General features: G+C 43.0%; 1 protein-coding gene across 1 annotated transcript in view; it reads right to left on the bottom strand.

Moving 5' to 3' along the window:
- The window catches only part of MTAP (methylthioadenosine phosphorylase), a 53,546-nt gene extending 49,088 nt beyond the window's left edge, over positions 1-4,458 (bottom strand). The window contains exon 1 of the mRNA XM_069087504.1: positions 4,282-4,458. Coding sequence (XP_068943605.1) covers positions 4,282-4,314 — 33 coding nt within the window. The 5' untranslated portion in view covers positions 4,315-4,458. The remainder of the gene's footprint in view (positions 1-4,281) is intronic.
- Between the last annotated feature and the right edge of the window lie 7,150 nt (positions 4,459-11,608).

The following is an 11,608-nucleotide window of genomic DNA, read 5'->3' as shown; positions in this document are numbered from 1 at the left end:
CATCCACAGGTTAGAGGCCAGTTCCATCCAGGTGACAGGAGTTATCAGCATAAGGATAGCATTTATTAAGTACCTACTTAATGCCAGACACAGTGCAATTCCTGGCACATAGTAGGCACTTCATAAATGCTTATTGGGGACACAAAGGAAGGCAAAAGGCAGTCCCTGCCCTCAAGGAGCTCACACCCTGGGAACCAATATGCAAATCAGGAAAGTCCTAGAATTAAGGAGAGTTCCGGAGGCTTTCGGCTGGGACTTGAAGGGAAGTAAGGGAGGCCATTCCAGGCATGGGAGATAGTCTTGTGAAAGGAATAACAAGGAAGTCAATGTCAGCAGGTAAAATTACTATTCTGACTACTCTTACTACATTGTGGGGAACGGGAGAAAATATGAAGCGCTTGGACCAAAGAGAGGATTTTATATTTGATCCTGGAGGTTATAGGGTGTGATTAGAGGCTAATGAACGGTGGGGAGAGAGGTGTTCAGGCAGCTTTAGGAAAACTATTTTGAACTGGAATGGGAATGAAACTTGTGGCAGGCACTCTTCAGCAGGCTACTAATCCAGGTATCAGGAGACAGTGGGTCTACACTAGAGTGGTGGTAGTGGCAGAGGAGAGGAGGGGCGGGTATTTGAAGATGAAGCAAGGGGAAACTGCCAGATCTTGGTAACAGATTAAATACGAGATAGGAGGAGTCAAGGATGGCACGTAGTTTTGAGACTGGGACTATGGCAGTGCCATGTGACAGAAGAGGGGTGGGTTTAGGAGGAAAGAAAATGAGTTCAGTTTTGTATTTGTTGAGTTTGAAGATATCCATTGGACATCCAGTTTGAGGGGTCTAATATGTAGATGGAGATATGAGCCTGGAGGTCAGGAGAAGTTTGAATTTCATAAGATTTGAAATTATCAGAATAGAAATGATGACTGAATCCATGAGAGCTGATGAGGTTACTAGATCAACAGTAAATGAATTCATGAGAAGTGATGAGAAAACTATAAGAGAGACAGAAAAGGAAACCTAGGGTAGAGTCTTCAGGTTCACCCCTGGTTAGGGGCTGGGACAAAGTGGGATATGGATAGATCCGGCAAAGAAAACTGAGGAGGAGTCTGACAGGTAGGAGAAACAGAAAAATGCACTGCTATGTAAAACAAGGGAGCCAAGTATCCAGGAGGAGGAAGGCGGTTAAAAGCATCAAGTTTCAGAGAAGTCGATGAGGATGAGAACTGGGAAAAGGTCATCAGACTGAGCAATTAAGAGACCACAGGTATCCTTGGAGAGAACATTAGTTAAGTAGTGGAGGTGAGATGCCAGATTTTAAGTGGTTGAGAAATGAACAGCTGGTGATGAGTACAGGCAGATGGCCTTTGGGGGAAGTCTGGCACTGAAACTGAAAGCTATACAGGATAGCTTCAGAGGTCAAGGAAGGAGAACTGGGTATGTTTGCATGCAGCAGGGAAGCTTCCAGTAGAGAGAAGAGAATTAAGATTGATTTTTTACAAGCATCTACTATGAACTAAATACTACTTAGGTGCTGAGAATATAAAGACAAAAAAATTGAAGTTAAAGAAAAAAAAGGAAGCAAACCTTGCTCACTAGATGATTAAAGAGGTAAACTCTGTGTGTGTCTGTGTGGGGTGGAGGAGACAGAATTAAGAAAGAGGACTATCCCTTCATTACTAATTGAAACCAAGGAATAGAGAATCAGATGACAGTTGGAGTTGTTTTTAAGTGTAAAATAAGGATCTTATGACCAATGAACTATTTTTTCAATAAAGTGGGGGTGGAGGTACTCTGCTGAGAGAAAAGGGTTGGTATGGGAAGCATTTATCTAGTACTTTCCAGGTAGCATAGTGATTTACACATATCCTCATTTTAACCTCACAACAAATTTTTGAGATGGGTGCTATAAGCCCTAGTCTCCCCCTTGAATATAAGGGCACTGAGGCTCAGAAAGGTAAGACTACATGCTCATTGGGACACAGCTAGTAAGAGGCAGAGGTATGATTTGAATCCAGATCTTCCTGCCTTTAAGTCTAACTGATGGGGTATAGGCTCTAGGAGTTCCCTTGAACTCTTCTAGAATCTTCCCACTCAATCTGGAGGTGCTAAACCCAAATCTGTCACCCTTAACCTAGCCTACCCCTCCACAGTCTGTTATCTCCAGGTGGCCGTCAGCTACCTTCCACCCTTAATCCCATTCTCTTGATTCTAGGCATGTGACCTCTAGTCACCCCAGTCTCATGAAGATTCTCCCTAGAACCCCCTCCTCCCATCACCCCCAGACGACTTGGCCAGCCCTAGAGCCCTCCCACAGTCTTTCTGTGTGTAAGATCTATCTCGCCTCCAAGAAGGGGTTCAGATTCAGTCTGGCTGGCTTGTCAATACATGCATCACAAACACTTAGATTCCTTAAGAGTACCCGATATGGCAGATATCTAATAAACTTTGTTTTTCTTTGGCTGAAAGAAGGTTTGGGTCGAATTCATTCTGGCAGGACCCTCGTGTCACTATTTCAGGATCCCAGAGCCCCTAAACCTCAACGTATCCACTCCACCAAGCTGAATAAACGAGCGTTGTGATGGTTATGGGAAATATTGCACTGGTGGAGGTCTAGCTGAGATTAGATTACATAAATAAGTAGTCTTTCTCCAGAGCGAATTCAAGTAAGTATGGAGACACCAAGTAGGTGGCTGGGGTAACAGTCCTTTAAATGTAAAAGCTTTAAGCTTAAAAACACTTAAACTTGCACTAAGATTTTTGGGACAGTCTGAATCTCTCTGAATTAGTTAATTATAGGGTCATGATTAAGAAGGGAGGTAAGAGTGATTAGGGGAGTATCAGGCAGACTAGAAAAATAAGTTTCATCATTTAGGCAGTTGGAGAAATGGAAGGATATGAAGGCTGTAAACAGAGAAAGTAATTTCAAAATTCTGGATTGTGGAAGTAGAACAGTTATTAGCTGAGACAATCCCTGAATGTGTCTGAGGTAGAATGGAAGTACAGGGCATGAGAATTGAGGGGAAAAGAGGGTTTCCAGTTTTTCAAAAGGGAAAGCAATGTGTGGACAGGGATTTCAATAAGAGGAAGACTGAGCCAAGTCCTGAATTTCTAGGGAATGAAGGTTGAATGCTTGGGAGCCAGTATATGACTGCAACAAAAATGGGACTATAGTGGGAGGGGAAGGGGATCCAGGGAGTAAAATGGAAGGGAAGAAATACCACTGTATATGGATTGGCTGTAGTGAATAGGAATTAAAAAAAATTAAGCTCTGGTAAAAAAAAAATGGATATTTTCTAGAATAAAGTGCTGATAAGTCATTTTCAGTTGGAGAACATTAACTATGCCCTTGGGCTAATAAACAGAATCTCAAATGACTTTAATTAAGAAAAAATGTGCAGTGTAATTCTCCATTCTCTAATGATACCATCAGAGGAATAAATGTCTAAACGCCCTGGGGAAGATATCTGCACTCCAGCCAAAGATCAGTTACCTTCTCTGATGCCAAAACTTCCCACTACACAAAAACACAGTGATCAATGTGCCAACCCAAAGAAGAACGTCTGTCTTTCCGGGCTGCCAAACGAACCCTCTTCTAAGTCAGAAGAGGCAGTCTCTGGCCTAGAGGAAGAGACTTTAATGCCAAAGGCCTCTTTATTGAGAGAATTAAGAAAATACATTGTAACTGCAGTCGCATTTCAGATTTCATGTGGCTGCTGGCGCTGGGCTCCCCAAATCTCAAAGTTTGGGGTGGGACGCTATAGAACGAAGGGGTTTCCCCCCTTGCCCGGCTCCCGCCCGCGTAAATCTGAAGGCGATTACCCACGTGTGCACACGTGGGGCGGAAAAGGGAGCCGAGAAAAGGAGGAAGGAAACAATGTAACTTGTCCAGCAGGGCAGGAGCCGCGTCTGGGGGTACCGGATCCTCTCCAAGGATGCCTTTGGGGGGAGAGGCGCTGGTCTGGAATGGCTGCTCTCCAAGACCCCCGGGTGCCCCAGACCTCGGAAACTCCAAACCGTCCCCTGCCCACCCCAGGCCACCCTCACTGCAGTCCGTAACAAAAGGCCCGTTCCGGCCCCGGGCATGGGCTGCTGCAGGGGTGCCCCGAAGCCGGGCGGCTTCTTCCGCAAGCGCCGGTGACGGAGGGGCGAGTTTGCCCTCTGCCCGGGGCAGTTCACGTCGGTCTCCTGGGGGCGCAAGGAGAGGTGGCCTGGGCTCCTCTGCCAGGCTTCTCCCTCTCCCCGGGAGTTGAGGCTGCAGCCCCCGCGGGGCTTCTTACTTACCTTCACGGGCGGGGCGCCGGGTGCACAGGCCATGTCTGCGGGAGAGCCGGGCAGCACCAGCCCGGAACACAGTCAGAAGCAGACCGCAGGCCCGGTTCCGACGCCGCCAGCGGCTGAGGGAGGAGCGGAGCGGAGACGCCGGAGAGGGCTCTGGCCCCGCCTCTTTCTGCCCCCAGTTGAATTGGTTGGTTGAGGGGGATCCCACCCTCTCGAGCCATTGTCCCCACCCCACCTCAGAGCCGTAGTTTCTGCCTCCCCCCACCCCACCCCAGTTTTTAAAATTGAGATTAAAATATTTTAACAGACCCTTCTCCTGTCCCAATCATTACAGCAGAAATCTTTATCCCAGCAAAGATTTTTCTAGTTAGACCTGATGAGTCTTCCCTCTGCTGGAGAAGCAGCCAATCAGTCATTAAACATTTTTTATTAAGTACCTACTGGGATACAAAAGGAGACAAAATTCAATTCAAATCAATAAACATCAGGACAACAAAAAAAAAGGCAAAAGATAGTGCCTGCCTTCAAGAAGCTTACAGTCTAAAGGAGAAGACCACATGCAAACAAATACATACAAAGACAGCTGAGCGTTGTGGGTTGTGTGTGTGTGCCCCTTCCGGACTGCTCAACAGTAAGGATCTGGAAAGAAAAATGAGAACATGAGAATGTGAGTGGAAATATGAAGATTCGCCATAGTCTGACTGACAGTAGAAATGGAAGTCTTTAGGTACCACATAACTGTTAACTTGCTAGAATTACTTTTTATTACTTCCAGAAGTCAGAACAAATGACATTTCTTACCTCACCTTTGTTTGTGTTTCTGTTGTGCTGAGTGGGTCACTGTACAGCAGGATGTTAGCAATTTCCGAAATCTATATTCTTCTGTAGTATTTTCTTTCCCTTACAAGGATCCATTTTACCCATTAAAAAGAAATGACTTCTTTGTAGTCTTGTTCTGAAGATGGCATAAATTCAAGTGGTTAATTTTGTTGTCTACAAAAGAAAGTTTGAGTTTCATTTCATGTTTCTGAACTGTATAATTTTAGACAAACTTCTTAATTTCTGTGGCCTGGATATGCTTCTGTAAAATAGAGGATTGGAGTTTATTTTTCTAAATACCTTCTAGTCTCATCATATTGCTCTAAAGAGACTTTCCCTAGGTTGAATTTGTGGGAATAATATGCTGATAACTGCATTTTCAAAATAATCGGTTTTCTTTGTGATCACCTTGTATTTTGTTAAATGCATTTAACAACATTATGTTGAGGAGTCTATAGGCTTCACCAGACTACCAAAGGTATCCATGATACAAAAAAAAAATTAAGAATCCCTAATCTAAGGATTTGGCACAGCCATCTCTGAAACCCAGAAGCAGTTGATAGCTATTGCATTACCTGAAAGTAAAGTGTTTTTACTTTGGTTCCTATGAGATTCATGTTGTTGTTTCTTCGGAATAACAGTAATAATGAAAATAGCTAAACTTTGCATAGCACTTTAAGGTTTACACATTTTATTTCATTTGATCCTCTCAACAACCCAGGGGGATTGGTACTATTATTATGCCCATAATACAGATGAGAAAACTGGGACAGGTGAAATGTTTTGCCAGGCTTAATGTAAGTGCCTACAGCAGGATTATGAACTGACCACACTAGTATGCGCTGATCCACCTACCTGCTTCATTAGTAGCTCCTTCCAGGGCTTCTTAAACTCTGGTTTTAGGACTTTTAGCAGTACTGGTGAAGGGGGTCTCCATAAAATGATGAGGTTTAGGCTAGAGGTGCATGAGACCCCAAAATACCAACACGCCAGGTCCTGCCAAATGAATTCAACTCAAGTCTTCTCTCATCCAAAGAAAAGCAAAGTTTATTAAAAGTTTGCCATATTGGGTAGACTCTTGAGGAGCTTTGGTATCTGTAAGCCTTGTATTGGACAAGCAGGCCAGAATCATCTGACACAGAGCAAGTCTATGCTTAGAAGACTCTATGACACTCTCACACCACATGGAGGCAAGATGGGGTCTTATATACAGAAAGGTTGTGGGGAGAATCTAGGGGTGGTCTAGAGGAGGAGTTTGGGGAGGGTCTTCAGAAGGAGTCAGATGAGGTCAGACTCCAGTTAATGAGTGATTAAAGGTGGGAATTTGCTGAAGGCTACCTGGAACCAACAGATGATGGTGGGCTAGGCCAGTTAAAGGGTGGAATAGATTTGGGTGTAGATATTTTGAGAGGATCAAGGCTGGGAAATTGCTGGACAAAGGAGGGCTTAAAGATTTGGGCAGAGCCACAGTGAAAGGCCTATGGCCTCACCAAATGCCTCATCAAATGGGGAGATGCAATCAGAGTTCAAGTGGGTTCCCAGAGCCTGTACGTCATCACTGGTTCCAGGTTTTTTTAACTTATTCCAAATCCGAGCCTCTAGGTCCACTACAAACTCATTCTATCTAATTCAGCTTGTGCCATAGCAATTCTTTTGTTCATCTTTTATCATCAATCACTTTCACATTCCACACAGAGGCCCCCCATACTGACTCCTATTTCTTCAAGCTCCCAACTCTACCCTCAGTCCAAGTCTCTCCCAGGAAAGAGATCTTTTATCTTACTTTACTGAGAAGATTCAGGCTTTTAATCTAATTTAAAAAGTCTCTATCTCCTCTCCTTCAGACTTCAAAATCTATGTCTTAACCCCTTCTCTCCTCCTGTGTTTTAGTTTCAGAATGAAGTGGGCCTTCTGTTTGCCAAAGCTAACTCCTCCCCTTTGACCTTGAACCTAAAGCTTCCTCTTTGTGCTTGCTTCACTGACCATTCTGTGGCTGTTTCTCTATCCCTCTTTCTCTCTTTCTTTCAGACTCTCTCTCTCTCTCTCTCTCTCTCTCTCTCTCTCTCTCTCTCTTTCTCTTTCCTTTGCCCCAATTCCTTTCTTGCTATTTATAAATGTGCTCAGTTCTATATTCTTAAAAAAATTCTTCCATCCTCTCAGCTTATCCTGTATCTCTCCCCAATCATCATTCAGCTTCTAGAAAGAGTGTGCCAGGCATTTTCCTTGCCCTAGGCAATTACCTACTGGCTCTTCTTATAACTCAAGATACCCTGATATATGAAGTACCAAAAAAAAAGTTCTTGGGGCAGCTAGGTGGCACAGTGAATAGAGCACTGGCCCTGGAGTCTGAAGGACCTGAGTTCAAAAACGGCCTCAGGCACTTAACACAAAAACTAGACATGTGACCTTGGGCAAGTCACTTAAACCCAATTGCCCCTCTAAAAAGCAAAAAAAAAAGTCTTATATATGTTACTTTGTTTAATGTAACTACAGTATGCTTAGAGATTGGAAACTGGTTCACTAGAGTTAAGAATTAAATAAAAAATTTAGCCCAAGAAATACTTTGGCACTTCTTTGTATAAACTCATGAATCTGTACAAGAAAGAGTTTCTCAGAAGCCCATCCCAAAGCCAGGCCACTGGCAATCATTCAACAAGCCTCTATTAACTACCAGTTAAAGTGCCAGTTACCCTGGGTGTGGGGGTATAAGTATAAAGGATGAGATAGTCCCTACTCTCAAAGAGTTACATTTTATCAGGGAGGAAAATTTATAAGCATCTACAGAATAAATATAATAAGGTTGTTAAGTTAGTTATAGGAGGGCACTTGTTACTGGGGAATATAGGGAGAAAGATCAAAAGCTTTTGTGTAGAAGGGGTTGCTTGAATCTTGTTTTAAAAGAAGAGAGGGGTTCTGTGAGGCCGAGATGAGGAGGGAGTGTGTCACAGATATTGGGAATGATCAGTGGAAAGGCCCAGAGACAGAAGATATAATACTTGTGTGAAGAACACAGAAAAGACCAGCTTGGTTGGAAGGTAAAGTGAAGAAAGGGTAGAGTCTATAATGAGACTGGAAAGATAAAGGCCAAGTTATTGTTTTATCTTCTAGGCAACAGGAAGTCACTGGAGTTGCTTGAGTAACAAGAAGTGATGGGATGGGATCTTCCCTTAAGGAAAATCACTTTGGCAGCTGTGCAGAGTATGGATTGGAGTGAGGAGAGACTCCCAGCTAGGAGACCAGTTAGGAAGGTTTTTCAATAATCTAGGCAAGATGTGATAAGGAGCTAGAACAAAGGCTGTGGCTATGTGAGTAAAGAGAAAGATTCTGAAGCAAAAGATGTCATGGAGGTTGAAACAAGGTTTAACTGTCAAATTTGGCAACTGATTGGGCATGTAGGGGTAATGCAGAGTTGAAGATAAGGCTGAGCCTAGGAAAATGGAAGAATAGTGATGCCTTTGACTAAAATAGGTACATTTTAGAATGGGGTACATTTTTATGAAAATATTATTTCTGCTTTGGACGTATTGTGTTTGAGATATCTTCTAGGGATATCCAATCAGAAACATCTAATAGGCAGTAGTTGATGCAGGCCTGAAGTTCAGAAGTGAGAAAGGCTAGATATGTTCCTGTGAGTCATCTTCATAGAAATAACAAATCCATGCCAGTTTAAGAAGTCATGGGGAATAGAAACAAGACTTCCGCGGGGCTCCGGCTTCCACCTCCCCCAATTCATGCAAAAAGAGACCCTAAACAAACTTTGGAGCTAAAGAACCCACAAAATGACACAGAAAAGCTAACCTCCTGCTGAGGACAGCCCCAGCCCAGCCCCACTGGAGCTGAAGGCTTTAGTCCCAGGGCAGGCCTGACCAACCACCGGCTGTTGGGACTCCAGATCACCAACAGCTGTGGTAGTTTCCAGAAATATCAACACATAGATGCTAAGGACAAAGTGAGAGGTCAGTGCAGTGTGGATTTGGGGATCCAGTAGTTGGGAGTGCATCGGCTTTTGCCCCCTGGGGCGAGAAGCTGCTGAGGGGCTGCAGCCGGGTAGCTGCTGAGGCGCTGCAGCTCCTGGCCTGCAGAGTTTAGGGGGACCAAGCAACCAGTCAGAGGGGTAATTGCTCTTGCTTTAACCTGCTTGGATCTGGATTTTGGTCTAGGGTGGAGGTCCTGTGGTGTGTGACCAGATTGCGAGAGCGTGTGGAGGCTTCAGAGAGGGTACCCAACTAATACCTTTGGCAGCTGAGAAAACCCCGGCATTTGGGATGAAGCTCCCCTGTCTGGTGGCAGAGTCCTGCTGTGGCAAAAAGTCCAGGGGTCAAGTGACTGAGTGGTGACATGAGCAGGCAAAGGAAGCAAAATAAACAGAGTACTCCAACTTTACAATCTTATTTTCGCGACAAAAAGGATCAAAGCATGGAATAGGAGGAAGACATTGAAGTCAGAACTCCTGCACCAAAAGCTTCCAAGAAAAATACGAGCTGGTTACAGGCCATAGAGGACCTTAAGAAGCAGATAAGAGAAATGGAGGAAAAATTGGGAAGAGAAATGAAAATGATGCAAGAAAATTATGAAATGAGAGTCAACAGCCTGACTGAGGAAAATAACACCTTAAAAAATAGACTAACTCAGATGGCTAAAGAGGCTCCAAAAGGCAATGAGGACAAGAATGCCTTAAAAAGCCGAATTTTCCAGATGGAAAAAGAATCTCAAAAGCTCACTGAGGAGAATCATTGCTTCAGAATTTGATTGGAGCAAATGGAAGCTAATGACTTTATGAGAAATCAAGATGCTATTAAACTGATCCAAACAAATGAAAGAATACAAGACAATGTGAAATATCTCATGGGAAAAACCACTGACCTGGAAAATAGATCCAAGAGAGATAATTTAGAAATTATTGGACTACCTGAAAGCCATGATCAAAGAAAGAACCTAGAAATCATCCTCCAAGAAATTCTAAAGGAAAACTGCCCTCATGTTTTAGAACCAGAGGGCAAAATAGAGGTTGAAAGAGTCCCTCCTGAAAAAGATCCCAAAAAGAAAACTCCTAGAAATATTCTAGCCAGGTACTGAAATTCCCAGATCAAGGAGAGAAGAAACAATTTTAATATGTGTGTGAAACACAATCAGGATAACATGGGATTTGGCAGCTTCTACACTGAGGGATCAAAGGGTTTGGAGTATGATATTCTGGAGGGCAAAGGAGCTGGTATTAAAACCAAGAATCACCTACCCAGGAAAACTGAGCATCATGTTTCAGGGGAAAATATGGTCATTCAGTGGAATAGAGGACTTTCAAGCATTCTTAATGAAAAAACCAGAGTTGAATAGAAAATTTGACATTCAGATACAAGAAGCAAGAGAAGCATGAGAAGGTAAGCAGGGAAAAGAAATCAAAAGGAACTTATCAAAGTTGAACTATTTACATTCCTACATGGAAAAGCAATAATTGTAACTTATGAAACTTTTCTCAGTATGAAAATAGTTGAAGGGAATATAAATACACACACACACACATATATGGGGGTATATGGGCATATGAATACATATGTGAATGTGTGTATATATGTTTACAGGTAGACATAGATAGAGGGCACAGGACCAATTTAATAGGAAGGGATGATACTTAAAAGGAGAAATTAAGAGGTAAGAGAACAATATAATGAGAGGAGATGGGGGGATTCAGAATGGGGTAAATTTTCATATAGAAGAGGCAAGGGAAAATCGTTACAATGGAGGGTAAGAACAGGAAGGCAAAAAGGCAAAATCTTATTCTCATTGAATTTGGCTCAGGGAGGGAATGACATACACACTAAATAGGGTATCTCACCCTACAAGAGAGTAAGGAGGAAGGGGATAAGAGGAGGGGATGATGGAAGGGAGAGCAGACTGGGGGGATGGTAGTTGGAAGCACCCACTTTTGAAAAGGGACAGGATCATAGTAGAGAATAGAACAAGTGGGAGGTGGGATAGGAGGGAAGGAAATATAGTCAGTCTTTTACAATACATCTACTATGTTAATGTTTTGCATAGCTACACATGTACAACCTATAATGAATTGCTTATCTTCCCAGTAAGGGTGGGTGACAAGGGAGGAAGGGAATGAATCTGGAATTCAAAGTTTTAAAATAAAATGTTTAAAAATATATAAATACTATTATTATTACTATTTTACATATAATTGGTAAATAAGATATACAGGCATTGGGGCATAGAGATCCACCATGCCCTACTGGAAAAGTCGAAGGAGGTATGGGAGAAGATATGGGAAAGAGCAGATTGGAGGAGGGGATATCCTGTCAGACGGCTATTTTGGGTGGTGGGTAGGGGAAAAACGGGGACAAATTTGTAACTCAAAATCTGGAGGAAATGAATAATGTAAACCAGAAGTAAATAAAGCATTTGAAAAAAAAAGAAGTCATGAAAAACAAGAGCATATATGGAGAAGAAAAGAGTCCCAAGGATGTAGCCTTGAGGAACACTTATAATTTGGGGGCAGGAGCCAGCA

This window comes from Petaurus breviceps, unplaced genomic scaffold, assembly GCF_028583685.1.
Source record: "Petaurus breviceps papuanus isolate PSGF00001 unplaced genomic scaffold, PetGlider_PUasm1.0 118, whole genome shotgun sequence".
Taxonomy (NCBI): Eukaryota; Metazoa; Chordata; class Mammalia; order Diprotodontia; family Petauridae; genus Petaurus; species Petaurus breviceps.
This window is presented reverse-complemented; position numbering and strand designations above follow the sequence as displayed.